This window comes from Centrocercus urophasianus, unplaced genomic scaffold, assembly GCF_019232065.1.
Source record: "Centrocercus urophasianus isolate 14NV4802_14NV808 unplaced genomic scaffold, USGS_Curo_1.0 seq_10, whole genome shotgun sequence".
In the NCBI taxonomy this organism is placed as follows: Eukaryota; Metazoa; Chordata; class Aves; order Galliformes; family Phasianidae; genus Centrocercus; species Centrocercus urophasianus.
Window position 1 is genome coordinate 73044051 of NW_024884142.1, and position 26693 is coordinate 73070743.

At 42.3% G+C, this 26693-nt stretch overlaps 1 protein-coding gene and 1 long non-coding RNA gene across 5 annotated transcripts in view; one reads left to right on the plus strand and one right to left on the minus strand.

Moving 5' to 3' along the window:
* RASGRP3 (RAS guanyl releasing protein 3) overlaps positions 1-19326 on the plus strand; it is a 50819-nt gene extending 31493 nt beyond the window's left edge. For 3 of the 4 annotated variants that reach the window (XM_042823974.1, XM_042823896.1, XM_042824061.1), the window contains exons 7-17: positions 837-1010; positions 1417-1533; positions 1833-2108; positions 7236-7313; positions 9253-9369; positions 11241-11356; positions 12413-12560; positions 15811-15847; positions 17263-17388; positions 17770-18134; positions 18529-19326. In XM_042823974.1, the coding sequence (XP_042679908.1) occupies positions 837-1010; positions 1417-1533; positions 1833-2108; positions 7236-7313; positions 9253-9369; positions 11241-11356; positions 12413-12560; positions 15811-15847; positions 17263-17388; positions 17770-18134; positions 18529-18537 (1563 nt within the window). In that variant the 3' untranslated portion in view covers positions 18538-19326. The remainder of the gene's footprint in view (positions 1-836; positions 1011-1416; positions 1534-1832; positions 2109-7235; positions 7314-9252; positions 9370-11240; positions 11357-12412; positions 12561-15810; positions 15848-17262; positions 17389-17769; positions 18135-18528) is intronic. The other variant, XM_042824150.1, reaches the window with a different exon arrangement.
* Positions 149-25168, minus strand: LOC122163242. Its single transcript, XR_006169870.1, has 8 exons — positions 24791-25168; positions 23303-23420; positions 19573-19896; positions 17758-18114; positions 13531-16260; positions 7901-8178; positions 1379-1716; positions 149-653 (listed from the first exon to the last, which is right to left on the minus strand). It is a non-coding gene; the product is annotated as an uncharacterized LOC122163242 (long non-coding RNA).
* Between the last annotated feature and the right edge of the window lie 1525 nt (positions 25169-26693).

Genomic DNA, 26693 nt, shown 5'->3' on the forward strand with positions numbered 1-26693 from the left:
ATATTGTCTTCTAGCAGGCAGTTCTAGCAGCTAAGATGACCAAGAAGTCAGTGTTGGCTGGTATTGCTACAGCTCCCTACACAAGCTGAAATTCCATCATAAGCTTCTGAAAATCCAAATTTAAGGGAGAGCTGAAGAGTACTTTCCAGAAGTTCTCAAGAAATCTAATTCTAGTGGTAGCCATCCGTGTGGAACAATATCCATGAACACACAGGAATGAACAATATCAGAATAAGCAAGATTTAGCAGAACTAGCTGCTTGTGCTACGAATTGATCAGTTGATGTAGGAGGAAGACATAGGAAAACTGATGCATAGTTAGCTTCTTGAGTTGCAGTTCAGACTCTTGTTAGGAGCTCCTGTTGACTTCAGCAGCGCCCAGATTTTGCTCTTTACATCAGTAATGTTCTTGATCAGGTATTGGAGTGAAGTGAAAACTCCTTTTTATATGCTTCTTACTTGTAGCACTAGGTCATTCCTATACAGTATCATTGTATGAGGATGTCAAGTAAAACTGCACAAAATAAAATGTCTCAGGTGTTGAGTAAATCGTGGGGAAAAATGATTCCATAGAAGTAGTAATCATATTCATCATGCATGCCTTAGTATTAACCTGGCATTCAAATACTGAAGTTGTAAGTGATACAGCAAGACCTGTAAATAAGACAAAAGAAAATATTTTAAGAAAGTACTGATATGCAGCAGGGTCTGCTGAGCATCAGCTGTAGTCACTTTCTAAACAAGAACAGCTTTGACGGGGAAAAAATATCAAAGTTTCAATTTGACTCTGAGGTTGTCCACCGTTTTACTGAAAATGTCTTTCCCTTTCCTTGTTAGTTCACAGACTACCAAAGCTATGTGATCCATGGCTGCCTGGAGAACAATCCTACTTTGGAGAGATCTATTGCTTTGTTTAATGGTATCTCCAAGTGGGTCCAGCTCATGGTTCTCAGCAAGCCGACACCCCTGCAAAGGGCAGAAGTGATCACGAAGTTTATCAATGTTGCACAGGTATGTCTTGTTTATGAGTCTCCTTCCTCCAATATGAAGCAACAATATAGAGATCACAGGAAACAAGTGAACTGGGTGCTCTTTGGGCTGTTTCCTGAGTGAAAAGTCTGTTCAACATAACTGCTACTTATTTCTTCCAGGTGTGGCACATCTGCATTTTTTAGAAGACAAAAAATAAAATGTATTTTTTCTTTGTTGTATTCTGTTTCCCAACTATCATTATCACGTGTTTCTTGTGGAACTAATCTAATTTAAAAAATAATTGCGGAATTCCCTTATATCCCTTGGCTTAGTTGTTTCCTATGCAGCAATGGTAGGACATTTCCTTTAGCTTGTCTTCTGTGATACTGGATAGCTGCCATACATACCCTTATTTTTATTTTTTCATGATCCATCTTTTCTACAGAAGCTCCTCCATCTCCAGAACTTCAACACACTGATGGCAGTTGTGGGAGGTCTTAGCCATAGCTCTATTTCTCGCCTGAAAGAGACTCATTCTCATCTGTCTTCGGAAGTCACAAAGGTATGGTGGACAACCAAATGTACAGATATTGAGCAGAACATCCCTTCTTGAAGGTCTGATGAGTTCTGCAGTTCAGGTCTCACCGGCACAATACTTGGATCTTGGCAAGGTATCCTAGGGGACTGGGCTTGGGTTTCTCTCAGTGGAGAAGAATCAACTCACAGAGATTCTCTGCTAGATTGCCTGTATTAGAGAGAAAATTAACTCTGTTGACTCAGCCACAAGTTATGCTCATTAAAACAGATTAAGGAAATGCTAAGAATGCTTTCACAAGAACTTGCTTCTTTGGCTATTTGTAGGACTGGAATGAAATGACAGAGCTGGTCTCTTCCAATGGAAACTACTGCAACTACCGCAAGGCTTTTGCTGACTGTGTTGGCTTCAAAATTCCTATTTTAGGAGTGCATTTGAAAGACTTGATTGCTGTCCATGTCATTTTTCCTGACTGGATAGATGAAAATAAAGTAAACATAGTGAAAATGCAGCAGCTTTCCATCACCTTGAACGAACTGGTTTCCCTGCAAACTGCTTCTCATCACTTAGAGCCTAATATGGATTTAATTAACCTGCTAACAGTAAGTATTGTGCAACTTCCAATTTACTTCTGTTATTTAGATGTTGAATGCCAATACAAAGTTGAGTGTACATTGTTATAACATTTTTTTTTTATTTTAAAAAAGAGGCAATGCAGAATAGAAACAAGTTCATGTGAGATGCGAATGTATTCAGAGAGTATGTGATGGCTGGATACAGAAACAGAAAACAGTTGCATTGATTCATTTATTTAAAAAAAATAATGGAGAGAGAGATGCTTCTGTATTAAAAGGAAAATGTTCTGACTACTTAGAATTTAGGCTTTTGCAAAGTTTGGGCTATGTGTTGGTATACTTACATCAGTGAAATTCTAACTTGGGAGTAACTTTGTTCCTTCTCCCCTGTGCTTTGTAAATGATACAGTGTTCTTCCTGTACTGTAAATAAATGTATTCCTATATGATGTTAAATAGTTCCTGAAAAAACATCCACAAGTGTCAGTGCTGAAAAGGATTTATTTTAAGTCCCCTTTTTTTTTTATATGTAGACAATTAGTGTCATTTGATAATAAATACGATGCTTAACTTCAAAAGATATTGAAGCGTGCCCCCTGAATCTACTGACCAAATTCTGCTTCTGCTGAAATTTTTTCAAATTAGCATTGATCTTAACTGCAGCAGCATTTGATCCAGCACCATGGTTTGATTAGGGGCAAAAACCAGTTGGAATTAAAGACAGGAGCAGTGAAACTTGGAGGAAAGGAATGTTGTTAGTTAAAACCGTTCATGTTGCAGATAAAAGCAAGCCATCTACTCATCTGAGAGCTGTTTTTTAAAGATGTCACTTTAGAAAAAAGGACTCTCCCGATGTGTGATCATTTTATGCTGTTTCTATTCTTATTTCACTTTGTCCATCAGATCTCTAATCCAGACTGAAAGAGAAGCTGCCTTCTGTCATTAAGTCAGTAGAATTCTTTTCTAAGTAAACTTAGAATCAAACAAGGTCTGTCTGAGACAGAATAAGATAGATTTGAGAACTTTTCCAGTGATTCTGTTTATTTTATTGGCTAGCATAAACTTTTCTAGATCAACTTTTTCTCCAGATTTCTCTTGTCTCTTTTAAATGACAGACAAAAGCTAGATCAAAGCTAGGGAACGAATTTGGCTCTGAACTGCTGTGCTCATCGCTGCCTGGAGAGGTGGGAGCTGAATTCCAGCTTCTCTTCTGTCAGGTCATGGACCTCAGATGAATTTCATTACTTGTCTCCTTCTATGTGAATGCCTTGAGTGGGCACTATTGAGCAGGAGCTTAGATTTTTTCACTTTACTTTAAAATGCTCAAATATATGTTTATCAGAAATTTATGCAGAGTTTGTACTTTGTGGTGGATTTGTTCTGGAACTGATCAGGTACAGTGACTGACAAAAATGAGCCTGAGCTTGGAGCTACCAATCTGGTGTCACTTCATTAAGGAATAGGACAAACTTTTTCTGTTGCACTTTGTATGAAGCAAACGGAAGCACATCTTAATCACAGCTGGTGGGGCTGTGAAGAGAAGGGGCCACATTATAGCCCACGGTAATGCCTCTCTAATTTGATCATACACAGATATTTATCATCTTGTTTTGTTTCAGTAGGGATTGAGCATTGTTTCTCATCTCGAGTTCACAGTTTCTGACAGATTTGGCTGCAAGTAGGGGGAAGTGGAACATCAGATTTTAGAGAACTGAGGAATAAGAAACTGAGCACCCAAGGGCACAAATTAGACAATGTGAAGTGAGAAATGGAAGCTCAACTACTGCTGTCATTTTGATTAGCTGCCACTCTCTTTTGGGTAACGGTCTGCATTTCAAAAGGAGCTGAAAGCATCAGATTTTTCTAAGACTTGCAGTTTGATACCCATCGTTGTACAAGTTCTTGTATTTTACCCATTTTTCCATTTTAAAAATATTTCTTTTGTTTTCAGCAAAATGAGATTTTATTTATATTTATATAATATTTTTTCCAATCTGTATTTCATTTACCAGGAAGAGTAATTGAGTATAAGAAGAGTACTACTTCATTCATGATGCTCTGATGTATTTGTTCCTCATATTGCACTGCTGGCTTTCTAATAGTTGAGCCAATCTGACTGTAAATAATTGAAGTTGCATGCTGCAATGTTAATCCCAGGCCTGATCAGGGGTTAAAATTAACTTGTGCCACTTTTTGTCTACTGTCGTGATTCCATAGTTGTAACTGTTCAGTAGTGATGAAGATGGCCATAGGCGTCCTAAGACTTTTCCAGGGTAATTTTGTCTGTTTGTTGAGTAGTGTGAGAATTTTCACTTAAGACAGCTACTTCTGGAAGGTTAGAAATAAATTTGTACCAGATACCACCTGGACGTGAGTTTTGGAAAACCTCATACTATTTGAATATTCCAACTTCTCTTCCAGTGTGTTCCAGTTATGTTTGGTTCTCCTTTGTACCATATGAATACATTTCAGTCCCTTTACTTAGAGTTGTCTCTTCAACGGTATTAACAAACTTATGTGGCAGATGAAACATTTCTAACAATCCTTTTGTTAATAAGAAAGTTATAAATTACAGGCTGGGGTCAAAGAAAGAGAAGAAAAGCTGGGGTCTCAGCCCAAAGCTGACAAGAACTGCAGGCTGAAAATAGCTGACCTTGGGATGTGCAAACAGTCTTTTAGCAGATTTAGCCTCCCTTGCTGCCAAAGTCAACCTCAGTTTTCAGAGCCAGAGAAAGTAATTATTCAGTTTATTGCTATGTCTTTCTGCTATAATACATCTTTTAGTTAATTCCAAAACTGGTAAATGCATGTAAATGCATTGTTTGTGCTGTGCTCTTCATTTGTACATCAATCAGCTGGCTCAGCTATTTATTTACTTTTGCTGTTTTCTCAGCAGAAGCCGTTTCTATCTGGGAGAGCTTTTAGTAGGTGTTTCATCCTGATAAGCAATGTGTAAATCTCTTGTCTGGCCTCTGTCCCTTGTGCTGCATCCTTTTACATCACACTTAGCAAGTGCCACCAATCTGGGCTGTGCTGGCATGACAAGTTCATCTCTGGGTGCTGGCTTCCTGGGCCACAGCTTGCACAGTGCAATAAAAAGGGCATTTCATCAACTAAGTGGGCATATGGGAATTTGCCTTGGTGTTTCTTTTCCACAGTGATGAAAATCTGTCTTCTTTGGAGAAGCTGAGCCTTTCAAGTGTTTTGGAAATGGTTATCATAGAGGCTGTGTTAAGAGCTATTGAGTGATTACTGGCTTAAAAGCTGGGCCAGAGAACATGGTAGTAAACCTCAGACTCCTTGATAAAGGTGAACGGGTGAAAAGAGAATTTAAATCTCTCTGTTTTCAGTGTTAGCTGCTGCATGACCATTTTTCAGGGGGAACTGGAGTTCTCTCCACAAATAAGGCAATGGTTTGTTGTTTGGTAGGCAATTGAGGCAAACACCAGGTTTAGTCGCACAGGAGGCTGCAAAGGCTGAGAGCAAGCTTTGATGATGTGAATTCTCACTTGGCTGTGTGTAAGTAAGGGCAAGTTACTTGGGCAAGAGACCTGAATGTAGCATGACTTGGCTGCCTGGGAGCATGTTACATGCTTACTCTTAGTCTGTGCTCCTCAATCCCCTTTCCTGAGCTATTGCCCACACTTGCTCTGTTCTCAGTGACTGCACCCATTCTACGTTCTGACAGGAACAAAGAAGCAAAAGTGGTAAAAACAAACCTAAGCACAAGTTTGGCAGTGCAACCAAGAGGATTAATGGCTCTAGGGACAGGTTCATAATTAGAACATAGGGGAGTTGGACTAGATGACCTGTAAGTGCCCTTTCCAACTGAAACAATTCTATGGTTCTATGATTTTCTTACCTGTTGTGCAGTATTTCCACATTGTTTTTATTTCACTATATGAATAAAAGCCTGAGGGTAAATGTCCCATCATTTTCTGTGGATAGGAAGAGGACTTCAGTCTCTTCATTAGTCCACAGTGGATTTGTACTGAGTTACAGCTTATTTGGTGCCACTATTTTCCCCCCAGCTATTTTTAGGTCTCCATGGCTATTTAACCAACCTGTTCTAAGACTGTATGCAAATGGCTGGAAAGTCCCCATCGCTTGTACAGTCTAGTGAAGAGAATGAGAAATGTCTAAACAGCTAAATTGAAAGTCACCCTCCCCAACTTTTCTTCAGTAAGTTCCACATATGAAAAAAGCCATGCCTTTCTGATCCCCCTCTGCTTTCCTCACACCCCTCCCTGCCAAATTACTAAGGAGAACAGGACAGCAAGGAGAGTCAAACTAGACTGGAAACTGCCACTGTAAAGGCTGTCCTAAGAAGACTCATTGCATTTCATCTGTTGGCACAAAACTGTAGCCTAAATACAAAAGACAGCTTATTTAACCAATATGTAATCACCTTGCCTAAGGAAAGATGGTTATTGGGCCTGGTCCTGCTCCTTACTAAGTCTGCTCTTCAAGTTCTCTGAAAATAATCATCTGTTACAGCTGTTTATACAGTAGTAATTCCATTGCCTGCTGTGGAACATTCCAGCTTAACTAGGGATTTGAAAGATGGATGATAACTTCAAATCAAGCCAATTAATCCAAAGCCAATTGATGCAAGGAGATGACCACAGGAAGCATGCAATGCTCATCTCATTGCATAAAACTGGCCACAGCGGGGATCACCTCAGTGAGGAAGAGTTCACTGCAGACATGTGCCACTGCACGACCACAGCTGCCAAAGCAAAAATGTTCATTTTACTTCCACTGTATTTAAGTCCCTTCTTTTCCCTCAGCAAATCCTCTAGCGAAAAGGATGAGTACATGAAAGAAAAATCTTAAATTTTACCTAGAAACAGAAGCTGAAAGGGAATTTGTGTTGCTCAGCATGAGGGGACCAGGAATGGGCCAAACTGGACTACTGAAGTATCCTTGGATATGAGGATAGAGTCAGAACCAGTAAAAAAGACAGTGGGCTAAACCAGAGCACTGGAAGCTCCCTCTGAACACCAGGCACAAGCTGCCCAGAGCCTCCTGGGCATGGCCCTGGGCACCTGCTCTGGTGTTTAGTACCAGGGGGAGATATCTTTCTGCTAACAAACCTGTTGTATCTGACTCTGTCTAATAAATGTTACTGTCTTTCTCTCTTTCTTACCCATAGCTGTCCCTGGACCTCTATCACACAGAGGATGACATCTACAAGCTCTCACTGGTGCTAGAACCAAGGAACTCCAAATCTGTAGGTCATCTTTTACCGCATTTTTTTCATATTATTTAGTATTTCTGCATGAAGCTTTTTTGTATTTTTTGAATGTCCATTAATCAGTTTCTTTCATATTCACCTTAAACTTTCTATTGTGTATGATTCTATATGTAAAGAAGAATGAAACTAGCCAGAGTTTAGTGAAGTCTCTAGAAAGCAGAGTTCTGCTTTATGTGAAGATAACCTTTATAAGCGCCTATCAAGATAAGGCTGCATTGGTACACTTCGTATTATGCTTTTTAAGTTAGAGATAAACATCTTAATAGTTGACATTTTGTTTAAAGTATTGCTCTCTCTCCAGCTACCAGCTTTTGGGACTTCCTCTGTCCTGTGAGCATTTCAGCACCCTCACTGCCTGTCACATCCAGCACATGATCCTCACAAGCTGAGCTCTCACTCTGACACCAGCTGAAAATAAGGGTGGCTGGAAATGCACAGTGGGGTGTGAGAGGGGGAGACCAGTACTGGGAGGTCTTTCTTTTCAGTGCTTTTTATACTTTTGTATCTTCTTAAAAGGAGAAACAAAGATGCAAAAGCCCTTAGCTATTAAGTATAGGACTTACCTGACTTTAAGAATAGTTCATCACTTTTGGAGACCAGCTTGAAGACTGCATGTGTGTGGTTTCAATGGAGGATGATGGGCAATATTGAGTAGTTCCACAGTCAGCACTAATTCAGTCTGAATACCTGGAATTTCGCTGATGAGTCTCCTGTCCGCATTGGATGTAATTTGACCACAACTGTTCCCTTTGCCACAGTTATTCTGGCTCCCTCATGCTTCCTTCATTGCCAGTAAAGTTGGGCAATTACAGCTCTGTGCTGTGGAAGGAGTGGGTCACCACTGTAAGTGAAGAGAATTACAAAGCAGTATGAGTACCCAGCTGTTATTGGAGACTTTGATGCTGTGTTCAGTGAATACCCAGGGACTACCTAGTTTGTTGGGTTTTTTTTGCTTGTACAGCCAATGGCTTATGGGCATCTCTGCCCAGCACAATTCTGCCACTGAGGGTGCACTAGCATAGATATTTTTTGCTTCAGTATAAGATGGATTTCAATGCCAACATATAAGCATTGGCACCAAATATATATATATATATATAGAGAGAGAGAGAGAGAGAGAGAGAGAGAGTTTGATTGTTCAGAAGAAAGAGGAATGCTCCAGTGGATTTGGTTTCTTTCTGCCACTGTGTGTACTCAGAGCAGCAGGAGCTCTCTGTGAGTCTGTAGTAGTCCAGCACCAGAGTGCTAATTCTTTGAGTCCCATTAACCTAAATATTTTTTGAGAGAAGGAACACATCAAACCACAGATGTCACAATACTGGCATGTTTTGTGTTATCGTATAACACGTTGTCTCTAAAAGATTGCTGCATTCCTGTGTGTTTTTAGAGCAAAAATATTTGCCAGCAGGTTGTTTCATCACTGTATGGTGACATTAATCTTAGGATTAAAAATGTTCCATAAGTGCTATTGACATGAGTTGAGTGTTGAGTGTTACTTGTTGGAATTCAGTTCTGTGGATATAGGGAGTATTTTCTTCTTAAACTCAGCACACTAATATGGTGAGTCAAGAGCACATCCTTTTTTTTTTTCCTATCAAACACAGTATAGTATGACCTTGTGACCCTTTTGTGAAAGTCTACAATATCCTTATTATCACAATAATATAACATTTTTCATTAGGCTTATTTATCTCCCTCTTGTGATGGCAGGCTCCATAGGGGCTCTCTCAAGATGAAGAAGATTAGGTTTCTATGCTATTCTTGATTCTCATTGTGTCCAGAGACTCCCCTTCCTGCCCCCAAGTTTCACTGCTGTTGAAGTTGGCTGCAGTGCTGCCATATGGTGCTGCTTGTTATGAGAACTCACATTTCATAATTCAAATTCTAACATCGTTGTGTTTGATTGGTCTCCTAGCAGCCTACCTCCCCAACAACCCCAAGCAAACCAGTGGTGCCACTGGAATGGGCATCTGGAGTGGTACCTAAGCCTGACCCAACCGTCATCAACAAGCACATAAGAAAGTTAGTGGATGTAAGTACTCAAAAGAATATATCAAAGGGAATGTTCATTTTGATACTGTAATCATTGTAAACAATTTCATTCAAGGTTTTTGAGCAATTATTGTGATGGGGATAAATTTTAAATATCTGTTAATGAATTTGAGCTCTTGCTGATACGTTCAGAACTATTTCTATTTTAGTCCAGAAATCAGAGCTAACACTTATTAAGCAGGTTTCCAGAGGCAAAAATGGCAAATTTTCAAGGACTCACACATCACTAAGCCCAGAGAAGGTTTCTGGAAAGCCTCCCCTGAACCAAGCATTCTACTGTGCTTATCTGCTGGCAAGAGGCTGGTTTCTTGGTGTCGGTATGTCAGTGCCTGGTGGCCAAGCTGTCCAAAGTGTATTATGCATAGTAAAGATAGTACAGTCTTGGTGTCACTTTGAAAATCTGGTACGAGGTCACAAAGAGTTCCAGCTGTGGTCTTGCAGCTACAGAATGAAGGAGGCATGATGAATGATGCAAACAAAGCTACACAGTGGAAGGCCCCGTTGGAGAGACAGAGCCCTGTTGTGTTGGCGTGTGAGGGACTTTTGGTGAGGAACCAGGAATGCGCTGTAGATAATGAAGCAAGATCTCCTTCTGCTTTTCACAAATTAATAACTAACTCTGGGGGGAACTATTAAATTCTGATCTCGTCCATATTAGAGGTCAATAAATGGGATTATGTAGTTAAGGTAAATTAAAGTCTTCAGTCACTCAACCAGACTACACATCTATTTTTTGGTTTCCTCTTTGTAGGTGCTCTTTCAAAAAAACAGAAAACAGTTTTCTTCTTTCTTAGAAAGATGCCAGAACTGCACGTGGTGTTCCTATGTTGTTGTTGCCATTGTCACGTGTTGATAAAAATCACCCAAAACTCTCCTTGTTTAAACCACATCCGTTGCAACTCCTTCATCTTTTCTGAACATGGTGGCCAAGGGAAATGCAGGCCCCTGTTCCACAACTTTAGCCTTGTTCAGGACACACGATATTGAGTCTCGCAGAATTAAAACACAGACTGGTTATAGATACAGCTCACAAAGAGACCCACATCACCCTGTACAACTGTCAGCATTTTTCCAGTCTTTGTCATTTGCTAGCTGCCTTGGGTTGTGCTTCAATGTGTTGGTCTCAGTATAAAATGCTTTAATGTCCCTTTACAGATCTCCTCAATTATTGTAAGACAGGATATAGGAATTCTTCAACAGCTAAAGAGGGCTTGCAAAAGTTCATGCAATCCTTTAAATTCGGTCCCATATCTATCTCTACTTGGTGTAGCTGAGGTCCTGTGATCAGAGGGAGCTGGTTGAGGGAGGAAGTAGTTGTTAGATGGAAAGTACTTGTGATCTGGATGTCAAAGTATTAGTAAGAAAATAGGACTGAAACAGCACTGTGGCAGCACTGTGGCAGAGCAGAAGTGACTGACTGAAGGCAAAGTGAATCCAAAAATGCCTACAATTCTATGAGAAATCTGCTGTTGGGTTGTTTTGTGCTTGGTTTCCTTTTTGTGATATTCTTAATAAAACAAAGGGAACACGTCACACAGGGCAGAATTTTAGTGACATTTCCAAAAAAAGAAGAAATAATACCATGCACAACTATGACTGAGGAGGTGTAGAGGAGTTCCAGTAGTTAAGTACTGAGGTCAAGTTTTCTTTAAAAATTAGCCTTTTTTTTCCCCTCTGCAGTCCAATAAATATGCATATTAAAGTGCCAATTAGCACTGATAGTAATAAAACAATGGATAGAACATGTGATTAGTAAAGTTGAATATTAATATAAATGTGATTGAGGTTGAAGAGATAGTACAGATTCAGGACAGTCTGGGTGGTATGACAATAATTTCCTTCTGTTTCCAGTCTGTCTTTAGAAACTATGATCATGACCATGATGGCTACATTTCTCAGGAAGACTTTGAAAGTATAGCTGCAAACTTCCCCTTCTTGGACTCTTTCTGTGTGTTGGACAAAGACCAGTAAGTTTGGAGCTGTCTTGGTTTGTTAGTTTGTTTTCTTTTTGCTTTTTTTTTTTTCTTTTCTTAATTTACAAATGCTTCAAAACAAAATGTTGAAGAGGCAATGTCTTCCAGACCTCCAACCCTCTCATGTCTGTCTTCTCTCTTAAGGAAATTAGTATCACTGAATGTTGAATTCTATTCTCATTTAACTTCTTATGTTAAGTAGGTCCTATACTTTCACCCAGACTGGAGTCCTACTTTATCTGATGCTTTAAAAAGCATCTATTCAAATAGATGCAGCCCTGTCTGCCAAGGGAAAGACTGAGTGTAGCCAGTTGTGATGTAAGGATGTGCTCCAAAAGACTGAGCAGCAGGAGGATGTGTTTGGGCAGTCCCTTCATTTTGAATTCCCCAGGCTGCCTGGTTTGTTGTTCCCTTGCAGTGCCCCACATGAATCTGTGGATACGTCTGGCAGCTGAACGCCTCCAGCCAAGGCTTTCAGCTTAGTAGAGCTGGGGATCTTCACAGCCTGGGAAGTAGCTAAAAGCTCTGTTTAAATAACATACAAAGGTTTTTTTTGTTTGTTTTGTTGAACTGTGTTCGGTAAAACCTTGGGTTACTTGGGAACTTGGATCCAGTACTTAGCATGCAGGTCCTGTCTAGATACCTTCCCATATCTCATGGCCTCTTGTTCTATAGCCATCGAGCACTCCATTTGCTATTTGGTAGACTGGTGACTAACACCAACCTATAAGCTCTTCACGGCTGGCTGAGGCAGTGGTGGCCATAGGCCTCAGGAGTCTCCTTCACACGATGGCCTGCTCTGTGCCACCAAATTCTCTGATATCCTGAACAACTGAAGGACCAAGGCCCATGCTATGAATTCGGTGTTTGAAGTTTAATGAAGAATCAGAACCACAAGGGTTCTAAGGGAAAGCTTGTTTCTTCTACCAGGACTGTTCTAGCACTTTCCAAGAACATCCTTTGCGTGCTGCATGCTTTTTGTAGCGAGAACATACTGCTGGGTTCAGTGTCATTAGCAGTAACAGATCCACTCTACTTTTTTCCTAACAGAGATGGACTCATAAGCAAAGAAGAAATGATGGCTTATTTTCTGAGAGCTAAATCCCAGTTCCAGTGTAAAATGGGACCTGGGTTTATTCACAACTTCCAGGAGATGACCTACCTTAAGCCAACTTTCTGTGAACACTGCGCAGGTTTTGTAAGTATGTTTTTGTAATCATAAATCTTACTCATAATTTCTTATACTCCTGTGTAGATGGGGTGAACCTGGCTCCATGCACTGTTGAAGTTTCTTCAGCTTAGCCAAATGTCTCATTGCATTTGGAAGCACAAGGTATTTCCTCCTTTTGTAGCTGCAGAACCCACTTGTGTTTTGGTGGTTCCTGTATACTGACATTTGTAAGAATTGCTGTTGCAGGTAAAAAGATAAACTACGTTAGCTAAGGGACATTAGGGACTGTATGAATGGCCTCATGTGGTTTGTCTTAATTTCTTTAATTCAACTTGATTTCTCATGTAAACAAACTCCAGGGAAAATGGATGTCTGGAATGGTAGATGTAGATGAAGCAAAAGCCATTCTGTCTCAGGACATGCATATGGCATCATACCTCCGCTCATAATTTTCTGAACAGCCCTAACAGCCTTTATCCTTTCTCTACTGAATTAACAGAACTTCTATTTTTGTCAAGAAACGGGCTGCCAGCAGTTCTATAACATGAGAAACTTTTGAATGTTTTGGGTTTTTTTTAAGCTGCTTATGGCTTATAAGAAACCATTTATTGGAGTGCTGTATACAAAATGTGAGTGCTTGTGTGGCTTGCAAACCTCTCCCAACTTTTTCCACTTCAAGTGCCATACAGAAACATGAATTATTATAGTTTAGATGTCACTTATGGATGCAGCAGATGTGCATGTTTGTGCACATCTGCATGCAGCCACCCAGAGGAGTGAGAAAGGCTGGAGGCCACCAGGGCAGAGGCTCCTGCTCTGCCCACGTGTGGCCCAGCTCAGGGTGTGAAGCCAGAACATGTCCCTGCTGCACCATGCTAGCCTGCTGCATATAGCAGCAGCAAAATATCCTGCTTCTGCTATGTGACCTTTCCCACTCAGTCATACTTCTTCGTGGCTGAAAGTTACAATGACAGCACCACCAAGTACAAAAACATACCTCATCTCAGACTGGCCCTTTTCCCTCACTTCTGCTTGGCACCCATCACACCAGGACCTTCGTGTTCCCTATCGCAGCTGCTGATCAAGGCTGGGGAAGAAGGAATTCTGCCCATTTCCACTGGAACTGCAGAAGCCTCAAAGATGACAGTCAGTGCTGATTCAGAAGCCTGCAGGCAGGCTCTGCAGCTCCACTCCAGAAGAAAGAACATTGGGAACTGGCCTGAGCCTATTGTTTTGGGCTGCCTGCTGCCTTAGGAAGACGTCATTGCATTCGTGACAGTTAGTTCATGCTTGGAAGGCTTCCGTCGCCAAGTTGGGCTGAGGAGTGTCCTGCAATGTCCTCTTTACCAGATATTTTTCTCCCTTATCAGTTTGCTTGCTGGCTTTTTCCATGTCTTCATGATTACAACTGGCACAGGAACAAAAATAAGTAAGGGATTGGGGAGGAAATGGAAATAAGGTCATTTTTCCTGCCAGCTCACTGCATTCACTAGCATTGTCCTGTGGATGAGCTGGGCTGACAGGACAGGCACCAGCCACTGTGTGTTTGTTGTGCATTTCAGCACTCTCCAACCAACCATGGGTGGAAACTGTTTTGAACTGATGCAGTGATTCACCGTCAAAAAAATGTGAACTGACCATGCAGCAGGATGAATGGATGTGACAGCCCACTGGCTCCAGTACCAGTCAAACATCTAATATTAAAACAAGATGAACTTTAAAGGTCAAGCTACAATCTAATGCCATTCACAGAGTGAAATCAATACTCTCGCTACCAGTCTCAGTTCCGACCCACAGCTTGACTTGCACCCCATGTCAGGGTGAGTGAGCAGCCATCCCCTCCAGCTTGGCCGTCCACATTTGCACAGATCCTCTTACCCTGGGCCTGGCTGAAGGCAGCTTTGTCATAGAGCCGTGTCAGGTGGATTCAAAGTTTTAGGTCAGGATTCATGTTACATTAAGGAGAAAGCTCTCCAGAGGGAACAGAGCAGAGCTTTGACAACAGGAAAAGTAATCCACACCCCATCAAGTGGATCTGGCAAAGAGCTGAGGAAAGCATAGCCAGGGGTGGCTTTTCCAGGAGGGGCCAACCACAGCTCCACAGTCACTGCACATCTACAGCATCTGCGGGAAAAGACCAGATTGGTAGCCTTCTGCAAAGGAGGGATGGCAGTAGTAGATGAAGAGCAACTCATGTAATCTACCTGGACTTCAGCAAGGCTTTTTATATGGTTCCACACAATATCCTTGTCTCTAATTGGAAAAACGCAAGCAGTTCTGTCTTACACAATATGCAGGGTTTTTTTACTCTTTCTTTTGTGCTCCATATGGACTGTGGCTCTTCCTGTTGGCCATTCTTTTACTCAGCACATTTCTCCCACACACTGCATACTTTCATAGAGGAGCCACATGCAGCTTCAACTGTCTAGTTGTGCTCACCTTCCCTATTTATGTTTTGAGGGAATTCAGGATAAACAAACACTACAGTCTCTCATCTTTTTCCTTTAGAACTGGACTATACTCTCCTCCCTCTGCTGTTCAGAGTGAAAATATTTGTTTTTATAATGCCACTGTTGTAGTTACCTTTCTTCTGAGTGTACAGATAACAGTTTGCAGGGGATCTTTTTTTCTACTTCCAAGTTCACATCACAGTGACAGCTTCCCAAAAGCAGAACACGCACACGCTGCCACATGGAAGGCCAACATTCAATAAGGACAGCCTCTGGGAGGAGGCAAAGAGGAGTTCAGTGAATTGTCTGTCTGTTTTGGGCTTCGACCGTTCTTAATGGAAGAAGTCAGGTGAACGGATCAGTCCATGTTTGGGAACCAGCTCCAAAGCCACAAAGTGACTTTGTCCCCAGTGGTGTTTTTGTCTGCCATGCTTGTAGAGTACAGGCCCATTCATGTGGCTGGAGGCCAGATGTGTCATGGGAATGATCCCTGAGATGGCTCAAAACAAGCCAGAAGCAGAATGTGCTTTGCTGGATTTTGTAAGCCTGATAGGACAGTGATTCTTTTACCCATTCCTGGCAGTACGCATCAGCTGTGCCGCTGCTTCTCCAGTAGTCCCACTGCAGGCAGAAGTAAGGGGGAAGCCACACAAAGCTTATCACATTTAGAGGAGGAGGTCTGCCTGACAGGAAGGGTGTTAAGAGCAGTTGTATCCTGTTTGTGCTTCTGTAGCCATTGGTACTTCCTCATTGTGACCTCGCTTTCCGTCCGGCTTTCTTTTCTGATTCCTTGACTTTTTTTTTTTTTTTTTTTTTTGTCTTTGCAGCTCTGGGGTATAATCAAACAAGGCTACAAATGTAAAGGTAAATAAATATACTGCATGGATTTTTCACAATTCAGGTGGTGGGTTTTAGCAGAAGTCAACTGTATTTTTCACTGAAGTGGCAGCCAGATTTTGCTTGAGTAGCCCGTACTGGCTGTGACCAGCAAGTGGTTGCTGCATCCCACAAAGCCTCACTGTAGCAGGAGAACACCAGTGCTGAAGGCCCCCCTCCCCCAGCAGCCCCTGGGATCTTCAGGGGATCTGCAAGGTGTCAGTTTGTGCCAACAAGAAGTGGCATCTTGGAAAGCCGAGTGTCCTTGTCCTAGCAGGGAGACATCCTGAAATACATACCATGGGGTCAGGAAAAGGTCTGCTGGCAGCACTGTCCATATCATGTACATCCCCATGCCTGCACTGCAGGCTTGCTGTCCATGCAATGCATCAGTGGCTGAGCTAGAAATAAACAAATATTTAATTCTTGGACTGCCTAGCAGATGTCATTGCAAGATCTTCTGCAGAAGTTCAGCTTAAAAAAAAGTCCCAGAACTCTCATATCTCTCACTTTCCTTCACTAAATTTTTTAATTGCTCACACTGTAACAAGCAGATGAGAACAAGAAAGCTGTAGTGGTCCATTGACCCCAAAAGCCCAACCCTATTTATTTCTCTGGCTGCAGCTCTGTTATGCACAATGCTGGGGCTTCATGATCATGTTTATAGGCAAGCTCCTTCCCGTTAGTCTTAGCCTGGCTCCTAGGAGAAGGGTGAAGGATTGACAGGATGGTTTTTTTAGGACACTCCCTGTTCCTGTCTCCTTATCCCACACGTGAACTTCTCCTTTGCAGGGGTGGGGAACTTGCCCATGGTCTGAGCAACTACAACAGAGCCAGCTGTGGGCTATGCTCTTACCATCAGGCTGCAGGAAGGAAGGTAAAAGTAAAGTTTTGCCACAGCAGCTCTGTAAACTCAACTTGAGATCTCAAAGCTGAGCGCTGTCCTGCATCATTGCTTGTAACCACGGCCCAGGGAGGAGAGAGCAAAAGCGGCTCTGTAGAATCAAAACTAACAGGCAGTGAAGCATGAGGGTAAGAGCTGAGCTTCTTGCTCAGATCTTGGTGGTCAACAGTGCAGCCAGTGCCTGTTCCCATCTGTACCACCCACTGCAAAACCACAGTAGGGAGGGTCCTTCAGTGCCACTCAAAGCAACAAACTGATGGGAGAAATGAGAACTCTTAACCACTGCTCTTTGTGCACTTGTGAAGTCATCATTTCTGATGACAATATCATCTCCCTCTTTCCTTCTGCTGCTGGAATGCCATAATATTACTGTTTTTAAACACAACAAATGATCCACTTTTGTAACCATATTTGTTTGGCTAAGTCCCTCCAGCACACACGTGCTGACAGCCCCGAGGGATCACCCAGTGGCTGTGACTTTACTGTCCCCCTCCTACAGACTGCGGTGCCAACTGCCACAAGCAGTGCAGGGACCTACTCGTGCTTGCCTGCAGGAAATTCTCCCGAGGAACCTCTGTGGGCAGCAACCACGGCTCCCTGCCCAGCAGCCCTTCCCTGCCACCAGGTGAGAGCACCCTTTTGTTTCTATTTTCTTTCCCTGCTTATGCAGGGGAGTTGGGCTAGATAACCTTTGAGGGTCCCTTCCAACCTAAATGACTCTATGATGACTCTTCAAAGGCATTGTCCTCATTTGCCACTTGTCATTTTCCCTTTGTACCAACGCACCATTGCAAACCATCATGCAATTGCATACAGTGGCACATAGTCTAGTCTTGAAAGAGATCTGACTACTAAAAGCTTCCATAAGCATTCCAGAATAACAAACATTTTCTTCTGAACCCTTAAATCCCTTCTTCCCTTCCCCTTAACCAAGTTTTAAGATATCTCTTTATAAAGATCTTGAAAGAGAATATTTAAAAAGAAAAGAATTTACCTTCTTGTTCAGCCCAGGATGAAGTGTTTGAGTTTCCCAGCGTCGATGCAGAACAGCAGGACCTCGACGGCAGAGCCATCACTCTTGTCACCGGCTCCTCCCGGAAGATTTCAGTGCGGCTGCAGAGGGCGACAGCCAGCCAAGCAACGCAGACGGAACCGCTGTGGCACGAACCGGGCTGGAGTGATTCAGGGTCTCACACTTTCCCAAAAATGAAATCCAAGTTCCACGGCAAAGCTGGGAAGAACAAAGGCTTTGCAAAGTGGGAGAATGAAAAGCCCAGCATGCAGGCCAACGTAGACATAGATGCTGAGGCTCCTCAGCACATCCTGGAGCACAACGGCATAGAAACGCTTCCTGAAAGACAGGAATCTGAGGTGAGCAGAACAGAGGTCAGGACAGATTACATTCTGCTAACCCGTAAGACCATAGCCTTGTAAGTCATAATACCAAATCACCCATGGAATATTATTTTTTTTTTCTTACACAGTGGCTTGTACTTACTGTAGCATTGCAAATGGGGTTTTGGCTTGGAGTTACAGTGCTGTTTTGAGTTGGAATCTTTTATTTTTGAGAATCATTAACATATCTGGCCAAATCCTCTTGTACTCTGCACAAGGTCCATAAGAAGGAGCATTCTGATAAACATGTGTGTCCAGGTTAGGAGCCTGGTTTCCACCTGTTTCCACCCACAGTTTGTGCTTTCGTGGCCTCATGTTTTGATTGATAATTTTTGCTAGAATGTAAGTGTTTGTTTTCTTTTGGTTACAGGATAGCTGACTGCTCACCCCGAAACACCAAAAATCAGAGATGACTATAGTAATACAGCAAAAGTTGACAGACTGCCATAGACCACTTTTGGTCATGGGAAATCTTCCTGTACCTCATACTTCTAAATTCAGCCATCACCCTGTTTTCCTAGCTGATAGGTGTTAAAAAAAGCACTATTTATTTTCGCACACGATTAAGCCATTTGGAAGAACATTGCACAGACACAGCAGAACAGATCTCTGCACTCAGTGTTTTCTCTTGTATGATTTTGTGGAAACTTCCCCTCCATGCCAGTGAGGATATATTTGGCATCCTTTAAAAGTACTGCATCATCTCAGCATGCCTGCCAGGAACAACAGCAGTGAGGACAGAAGCCAACCATCCGCATTCATTTGATAAGACTCCTTTTTCAGAGGCTTGTAATGATCTCTTAAGGAAAGAAGTAGGTGTGGATGTTGATTAAATCTCAAAACAAAACAAAACAAAACAAAACAAACAACAACAAAAAACCACCAAAAATGAAAAACCCACAACTCCTTTCATAAAGTCCTCTACAGTGAAATCCCTTGCACACCTGGGGTTTTGAATTTTGGACACATTTACATTGCTACGATGAGCACACATCCAGCACAGCAATAGCTGTTACCAGAGGGAGGCTCCTTCAAGCATGTGGCTGGAAGTGAGGAAGTTCCAGGACATCGTGCAGGTGTTTGGTGATACTGCAAAGGAGAGGTGTCCTCTCTGCCAGCACTGGTTATGGGTAGAATTAGAGTGTAATAAATGTCTTAGTTTTAAGTATGTGTCTGGATGTGCATATAATAATTCACATTTTTCCTCAGGATAGCAAGTCACACGTTAAGACTAAAATATGACACTAAGCATACATCCAAATTAAGTTTGTTAAGGTAGGCTCTAACTCCTCCATCTGCAGTGACTGGAGAAGCAGGTTTGAAGTGGGATTTCTCAGAAGCATTAAGTTGCCTGAAAAGTACAGCCTTCACATGGAAAAAGCAAGGAAAATAAAGCCCAAGACAAAGCTCATACCTGAACAGCATGGTCCAAATTAGCAGATAAGTTGTCATCTTCTTCTCCCTTTGCCTCCCCACAGAAATAGATGTGTATGGGGAACTCAGGCTCTGAATCAAAGCAACCCGAGTATAAGATGTCCTACAAAATTCAAGTCATTGCACACTTTACCAAGGGGTCAAGGCCTCAGGGCGAAGGAGGGCTTCCATTGGCTTCCCTAAGCAAACCTGACTGACTCCTCTGTGGTAATCCAACTGTACACTGTGCTGTGCCAACATGGGGCCTGCTCAGCTGTGCAGGTTTCCTTTGTTTCACACCCCTCCCAGTAACGATGGTAAAAATCTGAGGAGAAAATGCAGAATGTGCTCTTACTGCTTGAAACTCAGAAATAAGCACTACAGCAAACTGGGGCTAGAAGCATCCTTAGCTCTCTCTCTCCTGCTGTGGGCAAAGAGCAGAGACTAGCAGAAATGCATCCTGTGCTGTCTGTGATGGGTCAGGTGATGGGTCACCACACACTGACTGCTCAGGCACCGTTACAGCACGCAGCTTGCACACAATGAAAATGATGTGGTAGAACATTTGAATAGAGAAATTCAGTTGCTATCCAGGTTGCTGATGGATCTGTTGAGATAAGCCTTTTAACACTTCATAAATGAAATGTTCTTGTGAAACTCCATTCTTCACTCATTCTTCAGTCATGCAAGAGTTCTAGCCAATGCTCAGACCATTTCTCACAGGCTTCTAAAGTCAATGGTAGCTCTTGGTCTGAAATGTATTTGCTCTCCTATTTTGTCAGGCCCACAATCCACACCCCCATCTGTTTTTCTTTGTTAGACAAGAAAGTTTCCAGTACATAACCTTAGTAATTCCTCAAGCTATTTACAGTCTTCTTGTCTAAGTTGGTTAAAAGACAAGGTGTTCTATGTCCTTCCAAGAAGGCTTTCTAAAGGACATATTTTTCCTATGTATACCATCATCAAGAGAGAAACTGGCTCTTAAGCAAAAAGTCACTTTCTCTATAGAAGCAGCTCTCACTGCTGGGCAACTTTCCACTTGCAATTAGACTGCTTGAGTTTCTGTCCACTGCAAAATCTCATCAATGCATCTTCTAAAAGCCCAGCACCTTTGGGCAGCAGTAGCTGGAGTTAAGTTGTAGATCAAGCACAGGTTACGCACACGCACACACGTATACACACAACTGATCCTTCAAAGAAGAGCATTAGGATGTCCAAGAAAGGCTCATGAGAATTTTGAGGTTCTTGCTGGAAACCCTTTGCTTTAAGCATCTCAAGAAGGAGAATAACAAGTGTGTTAAGAAGAAAGACATTGGGTAGAAATATATATAGCCAGCTCTGAAAAAAAGCTGGACTTGTCAGTCAACATGATCTTTCAACAAAAAATGCATTAACAGGCTGTTCGCAGCAGAATCCTGATTTTTTAGTTCCACTACAAACAACTGAGAGCAGGGAGAGCTCGCAGGGCAGGAGCAAACATTTTAAGAAGCTGGTGTAAGACGAGCTCTTCACGTTGAAGGAAGCCTGAATACATAAAATAAAAAGTCTTTTTTCTCTCCTGCTGTACAGTCAATGTCTTCTCCTGAGCAGGGGCAAGAATTTTCTTCATCTCACAAAAAACAACTTTAGTTCCTAACCTGGCCACGGCAACAAAGAATTTCTTGTTTGATTCTCCTGATTTCACAAAAGGCAAAACCTGCCAGCCATTACCATCCCCAACTGCGCTATACACCTCTGCTGCTCTTGGAAACCCTGTCTGCAAAGAGAGCAGTTCAAGGAGAAGGTGCAGTAGTGTCACGTGCATTGGATTCATGAAGTAGCTGAAGTGAGAAGAATCCAGATGATGCTGGATACTTCCTCAGCCACCATTCTTGCCTGCCTCAATCTCCAGGTGGAAAGAGGGGCAATTTTTTTTTTTTTTTTTTTTTTTTTTTTTGAAAGAATGGGAAGAAGAAACACTACACCAAACCTTATTTATATGCCAAGTTGTATTTACAGCTTTATCTGTGAAAGACAAAGAATACAAGCAATGAGAGCAGGTGAGAAATACAAATGTGTAGGGTAGACCCTCTAAAAGATGATGTGGCTCTTCATGCCAAACCCACCAGGAATTTGTGCTTCCACAAAACCTAGACAACATCCTGTGTTATCAATAAAGGAGTTTCAGCTTTGCCATCAGCTTTATTAAGTAGCCCTGACCACTGTGTAAGGAGTCAAGGGAACAACTAGTTCTGAGCGAACCATAAAACAATGTCAGTATTTCAGCTGTCGCTTGCTCCAGGTCTTGCCCCTCCTTCCTCCACACCTTAGTCAGCCTTTGGATTTTAAAGGAATAATTCCAGCTCCATTAAAAATAAATAAATAAATAAAATTCCTAGACTAGTTAACTTCTAAAAGCAGTATTTCTCAGCCAGCATAAGTCAGAGAAAAGAAAAGTTGAGAGGGGAAAGGGGACAATAACATGCATGCTAAACAAAGCTAGTTCAAAGCACAAACTTGAAGAGATGGGCCTTTTTCCTTTTAATGCAGAGGATAAAAATCTGAGCTGCAGAGTCAGGTTCCGGAATAGCTGCTGCCTAAGGTTTCACATTTCTGAAATGGAGTGAGCTGTCACCCCCATGGCTCAGGGACTCCTCTGCACAAGCCAAAGTGAACACAGATCCTGGTGAAGCCACCAGTGCTTTCCCCACAGGGAATTGAACAGCCCTGCCTGGGCATCCTGAGCAGCCAGATGGGGATCCTTCCCACTTGGGACCCAAGATCCAAATGTTTCAGGTGTCGCTTATGTGAAATATCTACATGTGAGGAAACTTAGACACAGGAAAAACGACACCACAGAGAACAAAGAACAGACAGATGGAGACTGAGTGTGGGAAGAAGAGTGCTAGGAGTGCTCTCCCTCTTTACGTGACACCAAGAATGGAAGGGGATCCCAATGGAGACCAAGGGGAAGGGGAAGGAAGGAAGGAAGGAGATCCAAATGCAGATTTCAGGGAGACAAGAGGCAGGAGAAACTGGGGCTTGTTGTTCTGTGAATATCACAGAAAAAAAAAATATATACATATATATCTGCTCAAGGTTTGCTTCACTCAGCATCAGCCTAACTGATGGGCTTTGACACAGCACAGAAAACAGCTCCAAGTACTTCTCAAGAGTCCCGATAGAGCTCGCCAACACAGGGACACCAGAGAAACAGATGTAATTTTGGAACGAATTTTTTAGTTATCAGCACCAACTGAACTGGATTTTCAAAATAAACATTGCAGCCAACATGTCTCTCTCAGGCTAAACTCATTGGAAAATCTGTGCTGAACTCCAAACTGCTATTTACAGCTGCTGACAGCCCAGTCTTAGGAGAAAGAAAAGCCATCAGCAAAAGGCTACTGCTGGGGCACTGTTCTATTTAGCCAGAGTCTGCTTTTTCCATGAGTTAAGCCAATGCCGGAAAGTTTAAAGAGTCCTTATCACCTTCATCTCTGCTTCATGTGTGAAAACGAGTTATGACCTTCCACCTGCCCACAGTACAGGCAGACTCACTCTTTCTCTGGTTTTACAATAGTGTTTTCCTACTTTCTGTACTTGTTTTTCTCTCCTCTGTTGTGGGAAAAACCCACGTGGACGAGAAGGGAAATTACTGGACAATAAAGGGGAAAACAATGACACTGACAGCACTCCGAGCTGTAAAAAGCACAAAGTAAACACAAAAGAAAAAATATTTTTTCCCTTCTAACCTTGTTTGTTTAGTCATTAGAGGTACTACTTTTTTCAGCCAAAGAGAGGAGAAGGCAATGTTTACAGCTGGCAATGGCACTTGCTTTTTCAGTTTACGTCCCTTTGAAAACACGTTATCTGAAAAGAAAAAAAAACAACACATCAGTATTTTGAGAGCCTGCACAGAGGAAACAGAAGTTCACATTCACATCACGTACTGCTCGCTGGTCATAGCACTGATGTGATCCTAACATAAGGGCACATTAAGAGACTGATAAATTAAGCTTGGAGTTGATCATAAGCCACCTTGTTTGACATTGCTAAATCACGCTCAACTTCTTCAAATACAGACATGTTTTTGTAGCATGCCTTTTGCCCAAGGGAATCAGATGAGAGATAGCAGGATCAAAAACTGGCAGCAGGATTAAAGGCCTGGAAGTTTTTAGCAGTAACAACATCGCAGTCTTAAACATGGCAGAACTAAGGCTAAGCCACATGAAATGAGCACAGTCAAGACTTAGTGCTGGCCTCCATTGGCCTAACAGGGAACTGAGCCAACACCTGTGCTCCCAGAACCCACACAAGTCTCCTGGACACCTGACAGAGTCATCAGGCCTTAGTAAGAGCCATCTAATCCCTCTGCAACTCTCCTCAAATCAGCAGTGTTTAATTTTTATTTCCCAGGTGCACGACCCATCACAGGGAACAAATTCACACCACAGAACATTTCATGCTCCAGTATACTGGCAAGAATCTTGCTTCGCCCCCCACCTCTTCCCAGTCCCATTTGAAGTACATGGCTGGTAAGACTGACTTCTTAGTAGGCACTAAGAAACACAGCGCAGTGTTTGGGGCACTTGCAGCACTGAATAATTCATAAGTGAACAGCATTTTCATAAAGACCCCATCATGTTAGAACAAATAACCTGTATCAGCTGAGAAATCCAACATGTAGCTAGGGAGCTCCTCTGGGGCCACTACTCGTAATGGCACACACCACCATGAAGCTGCACACCTCAGGGCTTTGTCTGGTCAACCAACACCAATCCTGAATGATAAACCAGCCAGGAAACAGCTACAAAAGTCTCCCTAGGGCAGGTGAAAGCTCAGCTTGATGTTCTTTCCCTTGCTGCATTACAGGTTTGCACACAATAAGGAATGAACTTTTATTGGTTTCTTAGAGCTGCAAGGAAAATTCAGCTGTGACCACACTGCAAATAGAACATGTACCAACATCCTAATGTGGGAAGCAAGAGTGTGTCCAGGACTACATCCTGCTCCCCATGGTCATTTCATTGCACTATGACAACACTTGAGAGGGTCATCCTAAGAGACAGTAGGAAAGCAATGCAAGTGAAACGTCAGGGAATAAGAGCTACTGGAGAAAAAGAAAGGCCAAGGGAAGAACAGAGCACAATGCCCAAAACTTGTGGAAGAAAAAGAAGAGTGTCAAACACAACCATCTTTAAAGGAAAAACACTTTGTTCCACTACATAACATTTGCTTACTTAGTTGCCTTCTTGATCTCCTGGAGTTCTGCTTTCGATCATTGCACAATGAAATGCAGCACATATATCCAAACTACCAGAAGCCCAATCACCTCCACAAGCCATCGCTGCTCTCCCAACGTCCAGTCATGAGACTCCTTCCAGCATAGCAGGAATTATGTTTGCAAAACATTATCAGGGCATCATACAGACAATAACAAAGCAGCGGCTGTTTGCTTTCATTAATAAAGGCTGCTCTCCCCACAAAGTTTGTTTTCTCCAGAGAACAAAGAAGTCACAGCACACTGGGAGGAAACAACAGAGTAAGGAAAACAACAACAGCTGGCAAAAGCAAAGCATTTTCTTTCCTGTTGGAAGACTGAAGCCTCCTGTTTTGCCTTTTTCACCCTCTTCCCTCCCTCTCCCCCCACAGATTGCTCCCCCTCAAACAACAGTAAAATTGGGGTAAGCTCACCCTAGGTCCTGGAAGAAGGAGGAGAAATTGTGTATTTTGAGAACAAGTTGGGTAAAACCAGAGGGAAGGGAATCTGTGTCGCTTCATCCCCAGCATTTCACCACACCATCTCAGCATGCAGAGCTGAGAACACCCAGTACAGCAAGTCACAGCCATGCAGAGAAACTGGCAGCTCTGCCACAGGAAGTTCTCTGAAGGTGCTGATGCAGCTCAACCAGAGGCTCTCTAAAGAGCCTACTGGATTCCCTCTCCCTAGATACAGGTTTGCAGTGCTGGCAGAGAACACTGGTCTTCTTATATGAAAAGCTGTATGAGAAAAAGCAGAATCTGTCAACTTGAAGCCATTACATTCCCAGACAAAGGCTGTTTACTTCTGTCAATCTATCTGTATCAGTCTAAGACTATCCCAGCTGCAAGAATCCTATTTCTTAAAAATAAATAAATATTGTAATTAAAAACTGATTATTCTTACATGAATGCAACTAGTCACCAGCTAATGTTCACAACAAGGTATTACTCTCTCAACAACAGAGATGCATTATCTGTAGCATGTTGCTGCAAGAAACCAACACCTTCATGAAGAAACACTCATTTTAGATGAAGTTTATGATTTGAACTGTAGTTACACTGAGATCAATCTATTTCAGTGATCCCAATGACACGAATTCAGTACAGAAACTTTTCCCTTGTTAGCCTCATTAGATTTGTTTGAAGCATTAAAAAACCTTCAATAGACATCAACAGATTCCCAAATGCCTTTAGAGACCTTCACTTCTTGCTTGTGAACCACTAGCAGCACCTAGTGGTCAGAATAAATAGGGTCTTTTCAGATTGGTCAAGTAAAGAAACATAGGGAGACCGATTATAACATTTTATCAGCTTATTTACAGGATCAGCTTGAATCTCAGTAAGGCCAGTGTTGCACACACTCCTCAAATGCTCATATTATTTCTGTAATCCAAGGAACTTCTATCTGTATCCATACAGAATTCAGACTTCTGGATATTTCAAGTAGCCCAGGGACTGCCATCAGGTTAGTCTCTACTACAGCTACCCAGGCAAGAACCTAGCCTTCCCACAAGCCCAGACAGCATCAGTAGAGCTCCCAGAAGCATACCATGTTCATGCGGCATAGGAAGGAGCCACAGCCTGATGATGGCAGAGCTTAGCTCACATGGAAACCTCCAGCAAGGGAGACTGTGCTGCTACACCAAATCAGAAAGGAAGAGGACAAACCAAAAACAATGAAGATCCACTCCTCCCATTCACTCCTGTCCTGACAGCTTTTAAGGATGCAAAATGCACAGTACATCTGAGATGATTAGATCACCTAAGAGATTAAAACAAAAAAAAAATTGATGAAGCAATGAGAAATACCTAAGAGTTCCCACCTACTGTAGAAACTGCTTTTTACTCATCACCAGAAGGAAAAGAAACCAAAGCAAAGGG